This window comes from Rattus rattus, chromosome 3 (assembly GCF_011064425.1).
Source record: "Rattus rattus isolate New Zealand chromosome 3, Rrattus_CSIRO_v1, whole genome shotgun sequence".
NCBI lineage: Eukaryota > Metazoa > Chordata > Mammalia > Rodentia > Muridae > Rattus > Rattus rattus.
In genome coordinates, this window is record NC_046156.1 from 117969184 (window position 1) to 117994677 (window position 25494).

General features: G+C 42.3%; 1 protein-coding gene across 1 annotated transcript in view; it reads left to right on the forward strand.

Annotated features, from left to right (window-relative positions):
• The first annotated feature begins 266 nt into the window (after nt 1-266).
• The window catches only part of Mccc1 (methylcrotonoyl-CoA carboxylase 1), a 49796-nt gene continuing 24568 nt past the window's right edge, over nt 267-25494 (forward strand). The window contains exons 1-9 of the mRNA XM_032898504.1: nt 267-432; nt 2532-2578; nt 4191-4327; nt 7362-7457; nt 9477-9598; nt 10110-10257; nt 10339-10460; nt 16021-16132; nt 17239-17320. Of these exons, the coding sequence (XP_032754395.1) occupies nt 356-432; nt 2532-2578; nt 4191-4327; nt 7362-7457; nt 9477-9598; nt 10110-10257; nt 10339-10460; nt 16021-16132; nt 17239-17320 (943 nt within the window). The 5' untranslated portion in view covers nt 267-355. The remainder of the gene's footprint in view (nt 433-2531; nt 2579-4190; nt 4328-7361; nt 7458-9476; nt 9599-10109; nt 10258-10338; nt 10461-16020; nt 16133-17238; nt 17321-25494) is intronic.

The following is a 25494-nucleotide window of genomic DNA, read 5'->3' on the forward strand; positions in this document are numbered from 1 at the left end:
ACGTAGGGATAGTTTTTACTGTGTCTTTCTTTCCCTGATATTCTGCCACGCAGTTCCCACTACCCCTCTTTCTTGATGTTTAGTGAAAACGCTTGCATTTCGAGTGGTGGTTTGAAAGGCTCTGTATTTTCCTGTCATACTGGAGCCCAGCCCCTCACAGTTCACCCCACCCCCAGGCACATGGTCCAATCAGCCAACCGGAGCCTTTGAGACACCCAGTTCTATGATTGGCTCTTGCGGAGACGCCCACTTGCTCTTTGGAGGGCGGCCGACAGGGAACAAGAGGCTTGCGCAGGGAGGAACGCTTTCACGAGTAAGCCGAGCAGTTTTTGGCGGACAACAAGGCAGTGCGGAGATGGCGGCGGCGGCTCTGTTGGCTGCGGTGGACAGGAACCAGTTGCGGCGGGTCCCGATCCTGCTGCTGCAGCCGAGGTGACTCGTGGGGGCAACGGGCCTGTGTACAGATTGCCGATCTATGCGGGGGCGCTGGGTCACGTGAGCAGCCCTTTACGTGTCTGTGTGTAGTTTAGGTAGGCGCTATCCCTCTTCACCCTTTTGGCTCTTCCTACAGACCCAGCGGCCTGGTCTGGTTTCTGCTCTGAGCTTGAGGGGCTAGGCGTCCGGAATGCTGCTGCAACCGAAGATGGCATACATACATAGCTAGAGGCTTGCACCAGGACCCCCTTCCCAAAGTCTCTGTCAGCTCAGCTCCCCCGTTTTGAGTGCAGTTCAGAGAAGGATTCCTAGAGATCTTTCCCATTGCTGGGAAGAATCAAATTAATGAGAGGTGAGTTTGGTCGAACGCTCTTGTTCACAAGTTTGAACAAAGCTGACAGATGAGTACCCCGGATCCTTTTGGAGATGAAGCTCCGCACTTTGGGTACAGTGAAAACCCCGAGTCGTGTAGGTAGATTGCTTCATCATAACCATCACCTCCCTGCATTCTGAAAGATGTGCTGGCCCAAGGGCAAGAGCTGCTGGCAGAAGGTTGGGTCCACATTAGCTGCTCACTACACCTGTAACCTTGGCCGAGTTACTTAATATCTGTGCTTCGGTTTCTTCTCCTAGGAGAAGGTGATGATGCTTGTATCTAACCGAGATGATATTAAGACAATACTAGTCGTTTGTGGATAAAAATTTAATCACATATGGTCCATTCAACCATATGTGGTTAAATCTGGTCGGTGCCCCAGATTTTGGTGAATACTAAAATATATTCACACTATATTTTAAATAAGAAAGATGGTAAAAATCATATTACTGTTGTTTTCCTTCTTTTGAATTTCCTTAGGTTCTTAAGAATATCACAGGCTCATTCTCTTGTCTCTCAAAGCATTCTGCTGTTTTTAAAATTAAAACTCTTACCAGCATGAGAATTTTAAATTTTTTTTTTTTTGCCAGCCATCATTCCTCCAATACCTCAGAAAAAAGAATTCAGAATAGTAAGGTTCCCCCATGAGAATAGAGACGGTCTTAAGCAGTGGATTATCTCCTGGCAGGCAATTGACTCATCTTGTTTAAATGTTTTGAGATGTAGCAAAAAGAACTTGGAAAAATGGGATAGAGAAATCGGAGCATTGTCAAGATAGAGGACTGCAATTAAGGGGTGTGTCTGTCTGTGTCACTTAGTCTTCAGTCTTTACTAGCTGAAAAAGCTTTAGGCTGTCTGTCGGTGATCCCAGGTTGAATACATGCAAGGCCGACATTTCATAGGCATGGCTGCTGGAAAGGCCTAATATCCCAGCTTACCTGAAGAGGTCAAAGGGAAAGCCATGCTCCAAGCTGGAAAATTCCTTCAAAAGATCAGGAAAGTTAAGTCTTCCTCCTTGAAGAGTAAGACTGAGAGCCGGGCTGTATTGGAAAGATTTGGGAGCACCATTCTCTGGAGAAGCCATCTGAAAAGCTCTCATGCCAAAGATGTATGTTTTCCCAGTAGGCTCCAGGATGACAGCATCCGATGACGTGTGCCTCCCGGGATGACAAGTGTATGTGTTCCTCAATGACCCTTGTGTCCTGCTGGTTGCACAGTCACATGTAAAGGGTATATACATACTGTTGCAGTCATCTAATATCTAGTGTATCCTGTGACCTTTGTGCTTTGTGAAGGAACTAAACTTATCAGTCTATATATGACCATGGCTTTGTTGGGGAAAATTGTATACTTTAAAACTGGGAAGTGTCTTCAGGATTTACCTCTTACAAAATGGGAGCTAGATGACCTAGCCAAGGTAGACGATTTTTAAAGCACCTGGGCTTTTTAATCGTCTCTCTGGCCAGATGCCAGCTTCAGATATTAAACAAGGCAGGTGACTCATCCAAAGACGTGAACAGAGAGGGAAACTAGCCAGAACTCAACATCTCAGGCTCTGTGTACGTTTTCTTTCCACAGAGAGTCTTACTAAATCAGTAATTGCTAATGGGCTTAAGGTTGACCATCCACCATATCTGGACTTGTTTATAAGTTTTGAAAGAGCAGCCGCCAATCTCGTATGTTGTGGTGAATTATAATTCTGTTTGGGTTTATATTGTAGGGAATGGCCTTGGAAGCACAGAACCGTGAAATATGGAACAACCCCAGGTACCAGCACAGTTCCCTTAGCTTTGCATGAGAGTGTGAACCAGGAAAAGGAAATGTTTAACCTTTAATGTGTGCACAGTAGAACTAGCACTCACAAACCTTCATACTTTTGTATTTTCACAATAACTTTCTTATTCACGCTCAGTCACCAGCTTTGCTCTCTGTGTCAAATCCTTTGTGTGAATTTTGATGTGTGATGACGGAGAACTTCTAAAAATGTTTGAGACAGGGTCTCTCTACACAGCCCTGGTTGTCCTGGAACTCACTGTGTAGATCAGGCTGGCCTGGAACCCACAGAGATCCACCTGCCTCTGCCTCCCAGGTACCAGGGGTAAAGGCATGCAACACAGTGCCTGGTGAGGGCCTTTATACTAATGTAATTTCTGCCTTTTAATAAAAGCACTGTTATTTTCTTGAAGTGGAATTTTACAAGGAATTCAGAGATAAATTGATACAACTGATTATAACGGAATAAACTCTAGTTGAGTGGATACGACGCCTACTTATTCTAGATCGCAGCAGCCTCAAGGGCCCGTCACGGTGCTTGGAATATTTAGATCGTGTGGGAAAACATTTCAAGTTATAGGAAACCTTATTATTTAAGAGAAACCTGATTTTAAGCTCTCAGCGTTTAGCTCACGTGCGATGATGAAACTATTCATCATATTATTTTTCTAGATCGGACATTTTTTTTTGCCATGGTTGAAACAAAAATTCAGAATTAAGTATAAATCATCAGGTGAGAGTGCAGGCAATAGTGTAAGGAGTGTTGACCACCATACGATATTATTCCCTTATAAAATTACATAGGTGGTTATCTTATGGATGAACCGTGAGTTTGTGAACAGCATGTGATCAGTACAAATGACTTTTTCAGACATAAAATGGAAAGAACTATGCAGAGTGGTTGGCAAAAGAAGGCCCCTGTGGACATATTTGAAATGCCTGTACTAATTAGGTTTAGGTTAATAAAAGTGGGAAGGAATTCTCACACTTCAAGAAAGAGTGTAAGGAAGCATTGGGAACACACCTAACTTGACTGAATAATGGCTGGCACTTCCAGAGAAACGATAATCTTAACTTGCCCAGAGTTTGGGAACTGGGAAAAGAGTGTCTGTGGAAAGAAGCCATAGTTTGATTCTCTGATGTTAAGTTGACAAGGAGACTTCCATGTGGAAATTGACATTAGAGAGATAGAAACATCAGTGAGCTGAGAGTGCAGATGCTACTGACATCGCAGGGATGGCATCCCACAGCCGCAGTGGGGAGTTTCCATGGCATGACAAGAGAGAAAGACTGAGAGGACCAAGTTGTGCCTCCTTCGCACTGCACTTCTTGACTTAATTGTCCTACCCTTCCCATATGAATGTCATACAGTCTATATGATTTTTAAGATTTATGTATCTTTTATGGAGTAACTCAAGTTTGCATTAACAAAGCTATCATGAACATTAGTGAGTAGAAAAGAAATCCACTATCTAATAATAAAATGGTAATTTTAGCCATTCATATGCAGTTCTATTAAAACAAACCCTTATGCGCTAACTAATAACATGTTTTTAACTTCTTATTTCCCAATAACATTTGGGTCATTCCTCATGATTTTTAACAGGAGGAAGCATCACCAAGGTCCTCATTGCAAACAGAGGAGAAATTGCCTGCAGGGTGATACGAACAGCCAGAAAAATGGGTGTACAATCTGTGGCTGTTTACAGCGAGGCCGACAGGAATTCCATGCATGTAGATATGGTATGTTGTCAAAAGCCAGAACAGAATCTTGCTAATGATTGTATGTATTTGCTTGTGTCCAGTTCGGCTCCTTGGATTATATTTATTTTTATTTCGTACATTGGTGTCCTGCCTGTGTGCATGATTATAGAATTGGAGTTATAGACAACTGTGATCTGCCTTGTAGGCCAGTGCTCTTAACCACTGAGTCATCTCTCCAGACATAATCATGATTAAGTTTAGTTGTAGAAGTTGCGTTTTTTATTATTTTTATTTGTATATTTATTTGGTTTTGTTGTTGTCGCTTTGGCTTTCTGTTTGTTTGTTTGTTTGAGACAGGGTTTCCCTGTGTAGCCCTGACTGCCCTAGAACTCCCTCTGTAGATAACACTGGCCTTGAGCTCACAGAGATCTGCCCCCCAAATGCTGGGCTCAAAGGCGTGCACCACCACTGCCCAGCTCAGTTTAGTTCTTGATGGTAACAGCTGATGCTCGAAACCGTGAACAAGGCTCACGTAGGTGGGTTCCAGCTACTCAGTAAGCACTCCTCTTGGAGACACTTTTAAGACGTAACACCAGTTGAACCAGACAGCATGCTCAGTCACCTGATTTATAGGCCAGGTACCTGATCTCCGAGGGGACTGCTTCACTCCAGGTCCCTGACATCCAAGGACAAAACGACCAAGACACTTGTTAACAGTGGTCAACTACTGGCTTGAGCTGCTGCCTTAGACAAGTCACCTGATGTTTCTGAACTTTAGCTCGTCAGGAAAATCCCAGCTAAAATCACCATCTCCTTTGTTCCGCTGCTGACTCTTCAGGCCCAGCGCAGGACTGCACGTACCAGTTCGAGTTCCCGGACCAGCTTAAGTTCGGCTGCCTTTCAGGCCTCGACACCTTCTCCTTTCAGTTCAGCTGTCAAGACTTGATCCTCTTCTTTCTTCTCCCTGAAGTCGTTCATTCTAGATCACCTTCCCCTTTAAGGGAAATCTCCAGGTTTCTCTTTTGTAGCTCAGACTTCCTTTTGAGCCTGTGTCCATAGACACCCCACATGCTTCCCCAACACCACCTGTGCTTGTAGGAATAATGATGCAGAGATCTGGGTATCTTTAACGCCTCCCTTCCTCTTCCAACTTTACACTTCATTCCTCCCTCATTTACAACACACTCCGAGTTACTTCTGCTGCCCAGACCCTCCTGCCCACTTCCTCCTGCCCTCTCCTCCCTGCACCCAAAGTCTGGTCACTATCTTGTCTTGACTAGGGTGTGCGGCAGCCTGGTGAGCCTTCTAACTGTCTCCTCCTGGTCCACTCTAATGATCTGTTTCTTACATTTCGGCCAGACAAGTTCTGAACCACAGCTGGTTCATATGGTGTAATTGCTTTAAACCTTGTATCTAACTCTTCCAGTCAGGGGTATCTCAAGAAACAGATAATACTTGGCGTTGGTAAAGTTGGGTAGAATTGCTGTGTTGATGCAGATGTTAGTGAAACCCAAGTAGTAATGAACTAGGAGCTATTAAAATGTACACATTCTTTTTTTCTTAAAGTTTAATTATTTATTTATTTATTTAATATAAGGACACTACCGCTGTCTTTGGATAAACCAGAAGAGGGCATCAGATCTCATTACAGACGGTTGTGAGCCACCACGTGGTTGCTAAGAATTGAACTCAGGACCTCTGGAAGAGCAGTCAGTGCTCTTAACCACTGAACCATCTCTCCAACTCAAATGTACACATTCTTAACCCTGCCCTGCAAACATTCTCTTAGGTCTGTGGCCCCAACATAGGCTCAGATACAAATGCATACAGGCATGTAAAGAATCTTTTCAGCGTTGCCCGTGTCCAGTGCCATGCCACTACAACTCAAATTAAGCAAAGAGGCTTGTGATTAAATGAGCTGTGGTACCTCCATTCTGTACAACTATTCTACACAGTGATCCATGTTTATGTGAACAAATAAAAAAAATGGATAAAGTGTCCTAAGCTGATTATAGTGGAAACGTGCCTGGGGGAACTGTAACGCAGAAAGGGCACTGCCTAAGGCCAGTTTGCCATTGTGTTATTATTGTCCGTGTTTCTCAGAGTGAGAACAGACCTGTGTTTTGTGATGTTAAAAGTTAAAATATAGTATTTTTGGTGTTTTTCTGCCTCATTTTTCCCCCCCAAACTCATACTGAGTTCTATTAGGAAAGAAAAATTACAAATGTTTTTTACTTCCCAGATGCCTCATGAAATCTGTGTTATCACTGGTCCCCGACCCCTGGCTTGCTGTGGCCCAGCCACATGGGCTGTCCTTGGTTGCTTACACAGACCAGGCTCCTGACCATCTGGATCTTCACATGTGTTGTGTTCTCTGCATGGAAGGTCTCCGATCCAATCCCTTCCTGGGTCCACTTTTTCCATCCACCCCTAGACAAAGTTCTTACCAACCTGGAGGAACCTGCCTTGACCCTGCTAGCTCACCCTGGCTACCTGCTGACCAGAGCCAGTCCTTCCATCACCTTCACAGTCCCCCCTCCCTTAGGGCCTTTGTCACAGCTTCCATTTGTGTGTAAATGCTAATGGCTGCCTTCCCTCTGTGCAGAACACTTCCCAGATCGAAGCCTGGCACACAGTAGGCATTCTGCACGTGTATGTAAATGAGTGAATGCACGACTTCTACTTAGGCTGCTTCAAGGGATGCCTCGGTCAGATGAGAAATTTAAAGGATAGGGTAGGCTGATTCACAATTGTGAGAGATTCTATAAACTTTGTAACATTTTCCTGCTGCGTATTTCTCTTCATGTATTTTGTATCTGTTTTCAAATAATGACTTTTGGCATTAGAGACATTTAAGATCATAATCAAGTGTGATTGAATCTGGAATGCAGTTTATTTGGGAAAATCGAGGTTTGACTCTCCTTATGTGCAAGGTTGAGTCCTAAATTGGCTGCTTCTGCTTCATTTTTAAATTTTTCACGCCATTAGCATTGCCCAGCAGTCTATATTTAATAGTAAGTAAGGCTGATGTGGTTCTGTATATAATACAAACTAACCATGTCTTCCTTTACAGGCAGACGAGGCGTATTCCATTGGCCCTGCGCCGTCTCAGCAGAGCTACCTCGCAATGGAGAAAATCATCCAAGTGGCCAAGAGCTCTGCAGCACAGGTGAGACATGCAGAAAACTTCACAATACGAAGCAAATCAATCTTCCATAGTTTATGCAAACTTACTTCTTTATAGACATTTTCTCTCTTTAGCTAGTTTTTACATCTGATTATTGAGTTATCCTTGTAAGCTGTATTCATTTCTTCTCCTTAGCTTTCTTACTGTGTCCTCTACACTTGAACTCTTTTGGGAAGCAAGAGGAGGGAGAATCTAAACTATAAATTAGAGTTAAGAGAGTTGAGCTCTTCTTGGAACCTCAAATGTTAGAGGTCAGGCTAGTTTTACACAAAAACAATAGTTAGCAAATCCCTCTTTCCAGGGTGCAGTCCTTTTCTTTCTTCAATAAAGATGTTGTTTTGCTGCTGAGCCTGTCAACCTGAGTTCAGTTCCTGAGAGCTGACAACTGACTCCTCCAAATTGTCTGCTGACATCCACATGCTCACCCCACAAAACACACACACACACACACACACACACACACACACACGCGCGCGCGCACACACAGAGTAAAAGATATAGTAACAACTATTTAATAGCCATCACTATCTTTTAACCTAAAATATGTCTTAAGATAAAAAGGGAAAGTATATTTTGATTGTTTTTTTAATTTAACTTATAATAATAGCCACTCCTTGATTTAAAAGTTCAGTTATTAAAAATTTTGAAAATTGGGGCTGGAGAGATGGCTCAGTGGTTAAGAGCACTAACTGTTCTTCCAGAGGTACTGAGTTCAATTCCCATCAACCACATGGTGGCTCACAGCCGTCTGTAATGGGATCTGATGCCCTCTTCTGGGGTGTCTGAAGACAGCTGCATATATATATATATATATATATATATATATATATATATATAATAAGTTGTTTTAGTTTTTTAAAGTTTTATATAAAGATTAAAAATGTAATGTATATATAAGTTTTCTAGAGTTACAATATTACTCATTAATTCTACTTTAAAATTTTATTATATGTGTGTATTTTTTGCATGTATGTGTATGTGTGTGTTTGCATTTATGTGTATGGATATTTACATATATGTGTGTATATGTGTTTTGTGTGTATATATATGTGTTTTGTGTGTGTATATATGTGTTTTGTGTGTATAGTGTGTGTGTGTGTGTGTGCGTGTGTGTGTGTGTGTGTGTGTGTGTCTGTGTGTGTGTGCTTCTGTAGGGCTAAGAGCTCATGAGAACAACTTTGAGGAGTCAGTTTTCTCCTTCTACCTTCTGATGGCTTCCAGGAATCAAGCTCAAGCTGCCAGGCTTTCTGTAGAAACTTTACCCACTTTATATCTTACTGCCCTGTTAATTGTACTTCTAGGTTTATATCAAATAATTTATACCAGGGGCTCATCCTTGTATACCATAGTTCACAGTCACATTGTTTATAGAAGATTAAAAGTAGAAACAACTCACATACCTGTGAATGAACTAGTGGATGAACAAATGCAGGAAGTATGTAGAGTGAAATATTAGCCTTACAATAGATGAAATTCTATACAGGTTGCTGCAGGGATGACCTTTGAAATCATGCAATGTTAAATAAGCCAATTGTAGACACTTGGGTATACAATTCCATCAACAGGCGACAGTTACACCTGCAAATTCATAGCAAGGGAAACAGTAGGTGCCTGGCCACAGGGAGTAGGTCTAGGATGGTGACGATGCTTTGCAGACAGAGGCTGATGGCAGGAGGAGGCTGCCCCAGCTGCTGAGACGGGGGCCTTGAGCTTTCCTGTGTATGACTACAATAAAAGGACCAAGGCTGAGGATGGAACTCCACGGTAGACAACTTGCCTTCGTACAAGTGAGGCCTGGGTTTGATGTGAAGAAAGAAAACGGAGATTTTTCTGTTGTAAAACAGGCTTCAAAACTTCAACACGAATGTTCTAGGCATCTCTTCAGGAGGAACTTATAACAGAGACCTCGTTGTCTTGTCAGCCATGTCTGGAGAGGTCTCAGAAGGCAGCTTTGCCAGCTGAGAGCTAGTGAGTGAGTTCCTTGTGCTCTCTCTCCTGTAGGCCATCCATCCAGGATATGGTTTTCTTTCAGAAAATATGGAGTTTGCTGAACTTTGTAAGCAAGAAGGAATTATTTTTATAGGTCCTCCTTCATCTGCAATTAGAGACATGGGTATAAAGAGGTAAGTGTCAGAAGACAAATTGAATTCGTTTATTACTACAGGGAATTTTAAAATCAAATTAAATGCATTATTATTGGTGTGTTTCTGCAAGCCAAGTGCAGGGGCATTCCTCCTTTGCATGGGTTCTGCATGCAGGACTAAACTCAAATAGTCAGGGCAAGCACTTTATCCACGAAGCCATATTACCAGCTCCATTAATAGGCATTTCAAACTGTACTCTTTGGTTGGCATTCTTCCAAAATATAAGGAAATTCCACTGGATTTTGGAAAATATAGACATAATTGCATTGTAATTGCAAGATGCACATTAGTTGTCTGGGGTTAGAAGACGGATGGCGGGATAAGCTACCACAATGAAGTAAGAGCAGGTATGGAACAAGGACTTTTCAGTGTGTGTGTTAACATTGGTTCCTGGTGTAAGCCCTGTCTACACCTGCGGTGTGACGGTTTCTTTAAAGAGTTGTGGTTTGTAGATTTTAATTGGGTCATCTTGGAGTTTTTCCCTCTAAAGCACATCCAAGTCCATCATGGCTGCCGCTGGAGTACCTGTTGTGGAAGGTTACCATGGCAACGACCAATCTGATGAGTGCCTGAAAGAGCATGCAGGGAAAATCGGGTATCCTGTGATGATCAAAGCCATCCGTGGTGGAGGAGGAAAAGTGAGGCCCTGGGTACCTGCCCCTGTCATTTCTGGCTAGAGGTCTGTATTCACGTTGTGGTAACAATCCTTTCTTTCTTAGGGCATGAGGATCATTAGGTCAGAAAAAGAATTCCAAGAGCAGTTAGAATCAGCCCGGAGGGAGGCGAAGAAGTCTTTCAACGATGACGCAATGCTGATCGAGAAGTTCGTGGACACGCCAAGGTGGATGCTGGTTGGGTTTTCGTTTGTGTGTTTGTTTTTGTTGGGCTATAAGCAATGCATGCATATTCTGTTAGCTATGATGTTGTAATTCTATGGAAGTTCTTGAAGTCCCCCAGTTCTACCTCTGTAGTCATGGACAGTGTGCTTGCTCCTAAACATGTTCTTCTGTGTTAATAGAAAACGCACGTATACGCACATAAGAAACAAACTATGTCCAAAAGAACAGTGGACAGAACCAGTTATAACATAATAATGGTATGCAATGGTATTATACCCCAGGCATCTTTCTGTATCAGTAAAAAATAACTCTCTTAGTACCTTTGTTCAAGGTAAAGTGATCCCGTGACATTGATGCCCCAAAACATGCTTGTTACTGGTGGAAGTTGGGGTTTTCTTCCAGTATAAACAAGTTCTTCTAAGAATCAGCTGTGTGCTCTAAGCGATAATCGAAGGACTCAGAAAAGTGGAGCGTGTGAGTTAACTAGAGTTGATTATGAAGATTTTTCTCATCATTTCGTGGTATTTTAACAAGCTGTAACCCTCCTCGCCAGCACTAACCATATGCCAGGTTCTACGTCTCGTAGGCTAGGTAATCTTATTGTCGTCATTTTAACACAATCCCCCATACGTGTAATCCTACCTTCAGTCTGTGCGTCAGGGCACTGGGCAATAGAGCGACCGTGCTGTCTGTGGTCACCCACGGTTGAGAAGCTGGAATTTGAGTGCAGACAGGTTGACTTCAGAGTTCACATTCGAGACCATTGCACTGGGGTGCATCTCTAGACGCCACCATTGAAGGATCATAAAGATTCCTAGCTTTTTCTGTTTTTTAAAATAAGATAATGATAAAATTACCTATATCGTAGATTTTTGTATGTGAATATAACCTTTAAATCAAGTGGAAAGAACAATTCATTTCTGAAATATGGGTAGAAAGTTTTTCCCTTGCAGGCAATGAACTAGAAGTACTGAGTTCTTTTCTTAAAACAAAGTCCAAGAAGGACCTCTCTTTTTAATATTATCTTCTCTTTAAAGAGGGCCTGAGTTGGTTTTGCTTTTGGTTTACACCTTATGAAAGGTAGAACTGGTGGCTGGAGAGATGGCTCAGCAGGAAAGAGGACTTGATACTCCTGCAGATGACCTGGGTTTCATTCCCAGCGGCCACATGGCAGCTCATAACCATCTGTAACTCAGATTACAGAGGATCCAGTGATCTCTCCTGGTTTCTGTGGGCCTGGCACCAGGATGCATGTGGTGCATGATTATATATAGAGGCAAAACACCATACACATGACACAAACGTAAGTCTATCTTTAAAAAAATAGAACTATACCCGAGAATGATACAATAAATGAAATTTAATTGCAGTTTGATAGTTAAAAAATAAATCAATTCAAAGCAGGGTGATTATTAGGAGAGCATAGCAGATGCCACCTACTAGTGGGAGTAAGGCAGAAATGAAGAAGGTTCTAGATGTTTCCTTTTGTAATGCCTTTCAGAAGAAAACAGATGGGTCATCCAAGTCAGCGTCCTCTTACGTGAGCTCTGTAGGAGCACTTGCTGGCTGTCCCAGTGTGTGTGTGGTTCAAACAGCAAACAGTGATTATTGGAGGCAGGGCCGTATCCTGCAGCCGGACCACCATGCTGACCTGGAACACACTATCCAGAGACCCTGAGCTCATGACCACCCCACCCCAACTCTGCCTCCCCAGAGCTGGCAGGCACTACCACATCCAACCTGATCAAGTTAGTGTTTCTGTCCTGTAACTTCTAGTCAAAACCCTCGAATCCTTTAATAGCACAGTTACCATGGTGTTCTTATAGCCTGCTGAATAGCTCCCTCCTGGAGTAGAGCTCCAGGGAACTTGTAGTCGTGCTTGCAAATCCAATTAGCATTATTGTTTATGTAAGAGACGGGATGGGGAAGCATCTTCAAAGTATATGATGTTAGAGATAAAATGCCACATTCCTTTTTCAGATTACATTTAGCACGTGTTCTAGATGACTTGCGAACAGACATATTTTTGGTGTTTATCCCTTGACAGTCCATGCACTGCTGTACCGTCCCGCAGCTCATGTCTCCTTTCTAACCAGACTTAGCATTGGCTGAGTTGGAACCACTGGTCAGATGCATCTATGCACTGGGCCCTTGACCTCTGCACAAGGAAAGGACACCAAGAAAGAAGAGAATGAGGGCCATCGGATGATCTCAGAGACCGCAGCAGAACCAGAGTCTGTACTGAGCCTCCTTACATATTAAGTTCCAAAGGAGAGGAATTTCCTAGTTCTGAGTCTCAGAGGGCAGCTCCTGTGTACAGTTTGGACCACACGTGACCTTCATACCTTGGAGTCACTACTGTAGTGTTTCCTTCCACAGAGCAATGAAAACGTGAGAGAGGCAAACACACTTCATAGCTGATGTGTAAAGAGGTTGGATACCAATGAAAGCAGGAAAAAAAAACCCTCTGAATGACATTTGGATGCATCACAAAGCAGTCCACTCGGCAATGTGGACCTGCCTATGAACACAAGTTGCAGTTGAGATCGCCTTACCTGAGGTAGCTGCTGCTGAAGCCCTCAGACTTCACAGGAATTCCCACCAGTGTTTGGTGACTTAAGTATCAGTCAACATGAAAGAGAGGCTCCTGTGTCATGGATGCACCCACTTTCATGGAAAATCCAAATGACCTCATGATTTGGAGAGGTGGTGGGAAAAGCATTTAATACTCGGCCTAGAATATTCTGCTCTCTTTGAGAAGCTTATCCTGCAGGGAAACCATGCTCAGGTTTTATACAGTGAGAAAGGCACCACCCAGTGTACTATTTCTGCAAAAATCCAACAGCCAGAATGGCGACAAGACCTTGGATGGAGCTAAGTGTGGAACATTTGTCTGCCATTTGCAAGCCTTTGGGTTCAACCTCAGAACTAAGAAAGCCTTTTAAAGTAATTAGGGCCTTTTGTGAGTGTTAGGTCATGAGCCTTGCCTTGTGAGTGGAACTAGTGCCCTTCCAGAAGGGCTTCAGGGAAACCATCTGCTTGTCTTTGTACCACACGAAGACACAGCAATAAGACACCACCTGTGAGAACAGGCTCTCACCACGCTCAAGCTCGGGTCCATCTTGTACTTCACACCCTCCTGAGCTGTAAGACATAAACTTATGTTGTTTATAAATATCTCAGCCTAAGGCGTTTTGTAATAATAGGCAGAATGGACTAGACTGTGTCTCCAGACTCCCTGTGGTGACGGCGTGCTGCCCCGAAGGAGCTGTAGTGCAGGTTTGGTTGGAGAAACCCAATCAGTCAGGAGAAAACAGCAAACATGGAATGACATTACAAGAAGAAACTGAATCTGTGGTGTGTGTGATGCTGACCACCAACTCCATCATTCCTGGGCTAACCTGAGGGCTCAGGTCTGTCACCTAGTACAGCATATTCTATTTCTGACAAAAAAAAAAAAAAAGTTACAAGGCCAGAAAAGCACGTCCTGAAGAAACAAAGTGAGCACTCCAACCAAACAGCCGTGACCGAATCTAAGCACTACCGGATAGAAAGTGTAAAGTAACTCATTAATTCATTACGGGCTTTGACCCGACAAACAGAAAACGCAGCAGAACAAAATGGGAATCAGAAGCAGAGTCATGGCAAAAGCATAAAAAGAAACTGAACTCCCAACAGAACCGTTTTAAAGGTACTCTGTGTTCCCTGAATAACAAAAGAAGGAACAAAAGGAAGAAGTAATTTGAAGTAGTTATAGTCAAGGACTTACCAAAGTCGTGGTCCACAAGACCATAGAAGGAGACAGATGACCAGCTCTCCTGTGCACGCGAAGTTTAACCTGGGAGACATGGAATCTATGGGAGGGGAAGGCTGCTCGTTTGGATCTGAAACACTCATATTTGTGAGAAGGTTTAGTCTCCAGCTTGACATTCTTGGGAGGAAAAGCCTGGTCTGAGATATTCCAGGAGGATGTGCCCTTGGAAGAGACAACGGGGCCCACCCCTCGTTCCCTTTCTTAGCTGTGAGGTGTATTTGGCTCTGCTGTGCCCTTCCCCCTAGATGAGCTGTCAAAGGCCCAGGGCAGCAGGGCCAGTTGGTTGTGGATTGAATCCCAGCAACCATGAACCACAATGACAATAGTTTATCTTTTTATGATTTATTTATTTTTAAGTTTTGAAAGTATAATTTTGCCACTCCCTTTCTTCCCTCAAAATCCTCCTACATACCATGCCTTGTTGTCTTTCAAATGCATGGCCTTTTTTTTCATAAATGTGATGTTATGCATGCATATATGTACATGCATATATCTAAGTATAACCTTCTCAGTCTGTACAGTGTTACTTGTATGTATCTTCTTAGAGCTGACCATCCGGCATTGGCTGACCAACTCATGTCCCTGGGGAAGACTGTTTCTTCTTTTCTCAGTGCTCTTTACTTGCCTATAGTTCTTTGTGTAAGGTTGAGTGGAGCCATCTGTCCTTTCTGCCATCCACTCTGGCATGCTTGTTCTTGTTCGGCTCATGTCTAGGCAGTCACTTTGGTGCAACGTCATGGGTGTAACCTCCAACATTACTAAGAGATGCAAAACCCCTGACCCTCTGGCTCTTAGGATCGCTCCACCCCTCTTGTACAATATTCCCCGAGCCATCGGAGCAGGTGCGGTTTGTAGATGTATTGACTGGGACTAGGTTCCATGAGTCAGTGTTTGATTGGTTCTGGTTTTCCGTAGCGTCCGTCTGTTATAAAGAGATGTTTCCTTGACAAGGGGTGAGGACTCCACTATCTGTGTGTCCAGCAGATGTTTCCACTGCTGTTAGGGATTGCACTGGCTTGGTGAGGTGGTGGTGCCTGTAGGTTCTTCTCCAGGACCTGTGAGTTCAGTAGCCCTGGGTAGTGAGCTGGGACCAAGTAGTGTGGAAGCCTCATTTTTCTAGGCATTACATAGGTCCACTCTCAGTATGACTTATCAGAATTTACTAGCTTTTCTTTACTCAATATTAAAGTGCCTTTTTGTTTCTGTTTATCATGATTTAATGTTAGCACACTCTTAAAATACTAATCTATGTTTACTTTTAATTATTTGATGTATGTCTTAACTCCTTTGTAGATGAGACAGTTTGATTTCAGTTGTCATTGATTTTTAAAATCTAACTGTAAAAGGCCTTTTTGGTTTTTTAAACTAGTAATTATTGGCCTTCCCATGAGCTATAGTTTGTAATTAATTTTTGTAACAAATTAATCAGTCTTTGATTAAGTCTTTTATTTTGTGATTAACCTATATTTTGAATCTCCTGTATTTTCACTCTTCTTGCCTACCAGCCATTTCAGATACATTAATTTGTTTTCTGCAGTTTATCATACAAACTTTTGGAATCTTTTAACTCAGATTTTATAAGATTGTACCCATGTTCCTAGGTTGTAATCTCCACATACAGTGCAGATAACACGTTTCTCAAAGAAAATGGAGGATCTTGGTCATTTTGGCCAATTGTTTGGGCTGATAAATGTGAAGTCTCTCAACCCTGAATGAAGTTTATTAACATGTGTTCCTTTTTGAAATAGGCATGTGGAAGTCCAGGTGTTTGGTGATCACCATGGCAACGCAGTGTACTTGTTTGAAAGAGACTGTAGTGTGCAGAGGCGACATCAGAAGATCATTGAGGAGGCCCCAGCGGTAAGGAAGCTAAAAGGACATTTCTGAGGTTCTCTTGAATGTGTGCCCTGTTTAATCTCGTTTTCATGACCGATCTAGAAAGCTAAAGTCTCCTATCCCTAGCATCCGAATAGTAACATAATGATAAAACTTTGATGCACAGCTGAGGATCTGTGGTTGGGAAGTAGAGTATTGCTCTGGGACCAGACACAGGTGAGTCCTGTTCCTTCTGGACAGAGTTCAAAAAGGTCTACCTTGGTGCAAGTGTCTGACCTAGAACTGACATTACCAACTGGACAGTGAGGTTAGAGCACACCGTTTAAGCTATAGTTATTGTCTAGTTGTTGGACATCTTCATAGAGAAGACTCTTGCTTTAACCACTGTTTCAGTGTGTTCCTAAGCTATTTCAGTCATCCCCTTGCGCAGTACTTATACTGAGGAGGAACTGTAATCACTGACATCTCCCCTTTAGTATGGTTCCCATCCCTTAGTTGGTTCAGGTTGCTAGGAGCCAGGGCTACTTATTTTTGGGTTTATGTTCCTTTGGGACTTACAATGGCCATTGGCGAGATTCATGTCTGTATTTCTGAAACATCAGGGGTTTGAGGTTCCTAGTTAACCTAGCTCTTACACTGTTCAAAAGAGAATATTTTGTTTCAGAATATATATTAAATATGTGAAATAGATGTCAACAACTTCAGTAAAGCTTAATTTTAAGCAGTGATTATTTAGATGCCTATGACTGTGCCTGCAGAAGCAAGATGCATCAGATTCTCCTGGGTTCCCTTACAGGTCGTGAGCTGCCTGATATGATATGGGTGATGGGAATTAAATTCTAACCCTCTGCAAGAGCAGCACACACTCCACTGATCCACCTCTCCAGCTCAATACGTGTTATCTTCTATATAACCTTCTATCAGAATGTTATGGAGGTTGTTATGAAAATACAAGGTATAAAAATATGTATTAGCACTGAGTCATAGATGAGCAGAAGCATTCAACTTTGGTATAGTGAAGACAAAGTTGTACATTATCTTTTTAATGCAGCTGCATTGTCTTTACATTTGGTATAAATGTATTGTGAGACTAAGTACTAATGGAAATTATCTTCAATATCTTCCTGTAGCCTGGCATTGATCCTGAAGTAAGGAGGAGGCTGGGAGAGGCTGCAGTCAGAGCTGCGAAGGCTGTCAACTATGTGGGAGCAGGTGTGTTAAAACTTCCTTGTGAAAATTGTATTTGTTTCAGGAGATTAGAGGGATATAAATTAGGCTCCCTTGATGTTTTAACAATATCTACAGTAAGAAATATACTTTTAAGAAAAAAGCATTCTCCTAATCAGTTCTTAGCCTAATCAGATATGTAAAAGTTTGATACTTCCTGTTCTATTTCAAGATAAGATGAATGAATTGTTTTTCTTTTGAGCTAAGAGTTGAAGCTAGGCCTCACATATGCTGGTCAAGAGCTTTATCATGAAGGTACCCCAAAAGTCTTTAAGAGTGGTTTTTAGATCAGAGCAAAACTGAACAGAAAGCCAAAGTTGTATTTATACCTAGCCTGCCCCATCACAGCCTCTAGCTGTGTTAGCATCCCCAGACCAGAGTCAGACAATGTGTGCACTTGCATGGTTCACACCCGACCCTAGTCCATGGGGTTGTACAGCCTATGAATTTTGAGAAACGTGTAATGAAAGGTGCCGCCTCCTGCATTATTAGTGTCACACAGAGTAGTTTCACAGACATAAATATCCTCTCTGCTCTCTCTGTGCATTCCTTCCTGGGCATTAAACACCAGCATCCATCACTCTTTATATAGCCTTCTTGTACTATTGCACGAACTTAAACAACTGGAATCATACAATGTGAATCCTTCACAGAGTGGTCCCTTCTCCTTAGGGCCAGGTATATTTAATTTTCCTCCATGTCATCTCATGGTTTGATATTTCTTTCTTTCCCTTTTTTATTGGATATATCTCTTTATTTTACATTTCAAATGTTATTCCCTTTCCAGTTTCCTGTCCATAAGCCCCTATCCCCCCTCCCCCATAAGGGTGTTCCCCCATCCACCCTCCCTTAACCCCCCCAGCATTCCCCTGCACTGGGGGTCCAACATTCGCAGGACCAAGGGCTCCCCTTCCATTGGTGCCCAACAAGGCTATTCTCTGCTACATATGCAGTTGGAGCCCTGGGTCAGTCCATGTATAGTCTTTCGGTAGTGGTTTAGTCCCTGGAAGCTCTGGTTGGTTGGCATTGTTGTTCTTATAGGGTTGCAAGTCCCTTCAGCTCCTTCAATTCTTTCTCAAATTCCCCCAAAGGGGGTCCCGTTCTCAGTTCGGTGGTTTGCTGCTAGCATTCACCTCTGCATTTGCTGTATTCTGGCTGTGTCTCTCAGGAGAGATCTACATCTGGTTCCTGTCGGCCTGCACTTCTTTGCTTCATCCATCTTGTCTAATTGGTTAGCTGTATATGTATGGGCCACATGTGGGACAGGCTCTTAATGGGTGTTCCTTCTGCCTCTGTTCTAAACTTTGCCTCCCTATTCCCTGCCAAGGGTATTCTTGTTCCCCTTTTAAAGAAGGAGTGAAGCATTCGCATTTTGGTCATCCTTCTTGAGTTTCATGTGTTCCGTGCATCTAGGGTAATTCAAGCATTTGGGCTACTAGCCACTTATCAATGAGTGCATACCACGTGTGTTTTTCTGTGATTGGGTTACCTCATTCAGGATGATATTTTCCAGTTCCAACCATTTGCCTATGAATTTCATAAAGGCATTGTTTTTGATAGCTGAGTAATATTCCATTGTGTAGATGTACCACATTTTCTGTATCCATTCCTCTGTTGAAGGGGATCTGGGTTATTTCCAGCTTCTGGCTATTATAAATAAGGCTGCTATGAATATAGTGGAGCATGTGTCTTTGTTATATGTTGGGACATCTTTTGGGTACATGCCCACGAGAGGTATAGCTGGGTCCTCAGGTAGTACAATGTCCAATTTTCTGAGGAACCTCCAGACTGATTTCCAGAGTGGTTGTACCAGTCTGCAATCCCACCAACAATGGAGGAGTGTTTCTCTTTCTTTACATCCTCGCCAGCATCTGCTGTCACCTGAGTTTTTTATCTTAGCCATTCTGACTGGTGTGAGGTGAAATCTCAGAGTTGTTTTGATTTGCATTTGGCTGATGACTAAGGATGTTGAACATTTCTTTAGGTGCTTCTCAGCCATTTGTTATTCCTCAGTTGTGAATTCTTTGTTTAGCTCTGAACCCCATTTTTTAATAGGGTTATTTGTCTCCCTGCAGTCTTAACTTCTTGAGTTCTTTGTATATTTTGGATATAAGCCCTCTATCAGTTGTAGGGTTGGTAGAGATCTTTTCCCAACCTGTTGGTTGCCGTTTTGTCTTAATGACAGTGTCCTTTGTCTTACAGAAGCTTTGCAGTTTTATGAGGTCCCATTTGCCGATTCTTGATTGTAGAACATAAGCCATTGGTGTTTTGTTCAGGAAATTTTCTCCAGTGCCCATGTGTTCGAGATGCTTCCCCACTTTTTCTTCTATTAGTTTGAGTGTATCTGGTTTGATGTGGAGGTCCTTGATCCACTTGGACTTAAGCTTTGTACATGGTGATAAGAATGGATCGATTTGCATTCTTCTACATGGCTGACTGCCAGTTGAACCAGCACCATTTGTTGAAAATGCTATCTTTTTTCCATTGGATGGTTTTAGCTCCTTTGTCAAAGATCAAATGACCATAGGTGTGTGGGTTTATTTCTGGGTCTTCAATTCTGTTCCACTGGTCTATCTGCCTATCTCTGTACTAATACCATACAGTTTTTATCACTATTGCTCTGTAATACTGCTTGAGGTCAGGGATGATGATTCCCCCAGAAGTTGTTTTATTGTTGAGTATAGTTTTCATTATCCTGGGTTTTTTGTTATTCCAAATGAATTTGCAAATTGCTCTTTCTAACTCTATGAAGAAGTGAGTAGGAATTTTGATGGGGATTACATTGAATCTGTAGATTGCTTTTGGCAAAATGGCCATTTTTACTGTATTAGCCCTGCCAATCCATGAGCATGAGAGATCTTTCCATCTTCTGAGATCTTCTTCAATTTCTTTCTTCAGAGACTTTCTTCAGAAGTTCTTGCCATACAGATCTTTCACTTGCTTGGTTAGAGTCACCCCAAGGTATTTTATATCATTTGGTACTATTGTGAAGGGTGTCGTTTCTCTAGTTTGTTTCTCAGCCTTGTTTATCCTTTGAGTAGAGGAAGGTTACTGATTGTTTGAGTTAATTTTATACCCAGCCACTTTGCTCAAGCTGTTTATCAGGTTTAGGAGTTCTCTGGTGGAATTTTTGGAGTCACTTAAGTATACAATCATATTATCTGCAAATAGTGATATTTTGACTTCTCCCCTTCCAATTTGTATCCCTTTGAACTCCTTTTGTTGTCTGATTGCTCTGGCTAGAACTTCGAGTACTATATTGAATAAGTAGGGAGAGCGTGGGCAGCCTTGTCTAGTCCCTGATTTTAGTGAGATTTCTTCGAGTTTCTCTCTATTTAGTTTAATGTTAGCTACTGGTTTGCTGTATATGGCTTTTACTATGTTTAGGTATGGGCCTTGAATTCCTGATCTTTCCAGGACTATTATCATGAAAGGGTGTTGAATTTTGTGAAATGCTTTCTCAGTATCTAATGAAATGATCATGTGGTTTTTATCTTTGAGTTTGTTTATATAGTGGATTACGTTGATGGATTTCCATATATTGACCCATCCTTGCATCCCTGGGTTGAAGTCTACTTGATCATGGTGGATGATTGTTTTGATGCATTCTTGGATTCGGTTTTCAAGAATTTTATTGATTATTTTTGCGTCGATATTCATAAGGGAAATTGGTCTGAAGTTCTCTTTCTTTGTTGGGTGTTTGTGTGGTTTAGGTATAAGAGTAATTGTGGCTTCATAGAAGGAATTTGGTAGTGCTCCATCTGTTCTATTCTGGTACCGGCAGGTGACTTTTTCTATATTCCTGTGTCCAGAGGCACTATGCAATTTTTTCTTGGACCAGGGGTGGGCAGAGGTGGGCAGAAGTGGCAGTCTGTCCTTCGGTCTCAGGATGGTCTGCACTTCTGGGTGTTCAGCTCTCTTCCCTATGGGATTTAGGTGCAGGGAGCTGTGGGATGGGATCAGTTCACTTCCAGGCAGAGCCAGAAACCAGAAGTGCCCTGTCCCAGAGGACTTCTGCCTCAGCGTGTCCTGAGTCCACCAGGCAGGTCACTTGCAGAAAAGTCAGTTTTATCTCTGCTCTCAGGTGTGTAGGCGCTCGGGTGACTGTCTTTCAGCTCTAGGTGCAGGCAGGAATCAGAAGGGTCCTGCCCCTGATTGTTCCTAGGGTCTCTGTGCCCAGGGGGCACAGCTGCCACTAGGTGATTTCCTCTTGGGTCAGGAGTGTGGGCAGAGGGTAGTCACCTCTGATTTCTCAGGAATGTCCTTACTCCTGGGGGTCCAGCTCTCTCCCCCACGGGATTTGGGTACAGGGAGCTGTTTGACTGGTTCACTTTGATATTTATTTCTTATTGTTCTAAATAATATGCCATGTCTGTATAACTTATCCATTGATAAGCTTGGTTACTTCCAATTTTTGGCAATTACAGATAAAGTTACTATAAATATTCATACATAGAATTTTGTGTGGGTATAAATTTTCATTTTATTTGTATAAATGCAAAGGATTATAATTGTTAGATCATGATACAAATATATTTATTTTAAAAGAAACTTCTGTCTTCCAGAATGTACTGTTTTTACATTCCCATTAATAATTGACAGTTCAAGCTGAGTACTGTCATTCCTCCATTCTCCTGAATTGTTAACTCAACAGTTGATTCGGTTGTTTTACTTTTTTAAAGATTTATTTTTACGTGGACCATTAGTTTGCCTGGATGTATGTGTGCACACTAAGTGTGTGTCTAGTGCCGCAGAGGCCAGAAGAGCATGTTGATCCCCTGGACCTGGATTTACAGATGGTTGTGATCCACCATGTGGGTGTGGGGAATCCAACTGGGATCCTGTGCAAGAGCAGCCAGTGCTGTTCACCCTGGGCCCTCGCTCTTGTCCCCTGATTGGTGTGTGTGCACATGCGTGTGTGTGTGTGTGTGTGTGTGTGTGTGTGTAGAGATAGAGAGCAGAGATTGTTCAGTGGTCAGTTTCTTGTTCCTTGTGAGGAATTGGTATTGGTCTGTTTCATCATGATTACTGAGTTCATGAGTATAGAGTTACTGATAATATTCCTTTAGGTCTGGCTGTGCTTTCTCATACCTGCTACATGGAAGGCTCTGGGCTCAACCCCCAGCACCAACAGGGAAAGGGCAGCGTCCCCTTTAACCGTCCTGAGACCTGCTGATGTTCTTACTCTATTCCAACAGTCATTTCTGTTCTCTCCTTCCCTCAGCCTGGCTAAATGCTGCTGATTTTATTGATCTTTTCAAGGGACTCTGTTTTTTATTTTTTATCTTTCTCTATTGATTTTTATAATTTCATGATATCTTATTTTATTTCTTCTGTGTGTGTGTGTGTACATTTCTTTGCTATTTTTTAATTAGCCAGTCTAACTGGATGAGCTATAAACTTACTGTGTTTTGATTCCCATTTTTCTAGCATCAATCTTTTCTCTAACCATTCCTTTGAGTCTGTCCTCGCCTAGCTACTGTGAACGATGCTATCCTAAGCCTAGGTAACTGCTGCTTGGACCTGTGCTCACGTGCGCACAGGTGTGCCACACCTCACGAGAGGAGATCAGGGGGTGACTTTGGAGACTCAGTTTTCTTCTTCACCATGTGACCTCCAAAGACTGACCTCAGGTCACCAGGCGAGGCAGCAAACCTTCTGAGCCGTTTCTCAAGGCCTCCGTCATAATTTGTATTGTTTGACTTACATTATTGTATTATTGGATTTAATTTGATATACTCTTTCTTCCTTTTTTCAGCTATAAATTTATGTGCATGGTCTCTGTTACATTCATCTTAATCATGTTTTCATTTAATATAAATATATTTACATTAGTATATTTATTATATAAATATTACATTAGATATAAATTAGTAAATTTATATAAAATATGATATAAACATAACATATTAATTTATAGTAATTATGATATAAATACAGTATATATTTAATATAAGTATCTATTAAATTTCCTTAATATAAAAATATTTCATTTAATATAAAATACATTTCCAGGTATATGTCTGATCTTGGTTTCTAGTTTAGCACCATTTTCTTCTGCAAGCAAATGTTATTGATACTGTTTTTATTGTTACAGTTATTAATGCATTTGTAAAATCAGTGGGTTCCCCCTGTGATTTTCCACATGTGATGCTTTTGGTGGTCTTCACTCTTCCCTCTGCCATCCCTCTACTTCTTTCCCTGCTTGAGTTCCTGCTCCATCCCTAAGAGCCCCATTTTCAGGCCCTGCTATGCACTGGCTCCCTCGCCTGCTTTATTTACAGTCCGGGATCACTTGTCCAGGGGTGGCACTGCCTAGGGTGCGCTGGGCCCTCCCACACCAATCCAGAAAATGCATCGCCAATGCGCCCACAGTCGACAAAGACAACTCGCCTGAAGTTGCCTCTTCCCTGGTGGCTCCAGGTTCTGTCACGCCCACAAAAATTAACTGGCATGAGGTGAAAGTGATATTAGGGTCTACCTCGCCCGCAGGCTCTGACACGTTTATTTTTAAATGGAGTGTTTGGACGTTTGCTGCATATGTGTTTACAGTTTTGTGTGTTGCGATTGGTCTGTTGTAGTATCTACATGTTCATTCACAGTCAGGTTTTTCCTGATGACGTGTACCAGTTCTTAATGATTTGTTGTTTTCTTGTGGCTGTTCTCAATATTTATGTTCATGTCTTTCTGCTTTGTTGTTATTAGGGGCTTGTTGTAATTAGGCTGTCTGTGAGTTCAAGGCCAGCCTGGAGTACATAGTTCCAGGATAGCCAGAATTATGTAGAGAGATCGTCTCAAATAAATAAGTAGGAAAATACGTAGATAGATAGATAGATAGATAGATAGATAGACAGATGATAGATAGATAGATAGATAGATAGATAGATAGATAGATAGATAGATAGATCTTTTATAATGCTGAGCTATTAGCCATGAATGTCTTTATCTTATGCCTGTATTGGCAGGCCTTTATTTCTCCTTTGATTCTGAATGACAATTTTTCTCGGTAACACTCTCCCACTGGCAGTTATTTCTGAGTCTGAAATACAGCATTCCGTAGCTGGCATGGGAATTCCTTTAATTCCAGTACCTAGGAGGCAGAGACAGGCAGATCTCTGTTGAGTTTGAGGCCAGCCTGGTCTGCAGATCGAGTTCCAGGACAACCAGGGCTACAAAGAAAAACCCACTCTTTTAAAAACAAAAAACCACCAAACAAAACAAAATAAAATACAGCATTCCATATCCTCCTGGGCTTCAGAGTTTCAGAGAAATCTGTCATGGGTTTCTCCTCATAACTGCTGTGGTATTTCTCTCCCTTGCATCTCTGAGGTCCCTTTGCTTCTGGCAGTTTGACAACCAAGTAGAGAGGTTCCTTTCTGGTCCTGTGTAATGGAGCTCTGATTACCTCCTGTACTTGCATGTCCGTGCCTCCCACGTCTTGAGAAGTGCTGCTTTTCACAGTGCCTTCCCTTCCACCATCTTTTTGCTTCTTCTTGCTTATCCACCAAGAGGGTTGCCCATGGCATTAGCCTGCACTGTGGCTCCTATGTTGTCATGCCGCCTGCTGCTGGTGTCTCGGAGCCCTGCGTACGCTGTGGTCTGTGCTTTCTTGTTTTGTTATTACAGAACATTCTAACCCACCGACTTGCCCTTTAAGCCCTAATGTTCTTTCTTTTATTTGATCGCATCCATCAATGATTCTTTAAACTGGGCTGTTTTCCTGTTTTGTTTTGTTTCTCTGGTTTGTATTTGGTTCTGAGAAAGAGGTTCACAGGGTAGCTCAGACACAGTGTGTGGTGATCCTTGCTCAGCCTCTCTGATGCTGAAACTACAGGTGAGCCCCTCCAAGCCTGGGCCCACTGAGCTTTCTTTCTTTCTTTTTAAAAATTATTTATTCATTTTAGACTTAAAGGTGTTTTGTCTAAATGTGTGTCTGGGTACCACGTGCATGCCCGGTGCCCTCAGAGGCCATACAAAGGTGTCAGATCTCCTGTGACTGTAATTACAGACCGCTGTGAATCACCATGTGAGTACTGAGACCAACTCTTGGAAAAACAGTCAGTTCTCCTAACCACCGAGCTCTACTCTGTACCCTTTTGAAATTTTACTTACTCAGCTTTCATTTCTAAGATTTCTGTTTGGTTCTTTTTCAGAATTTT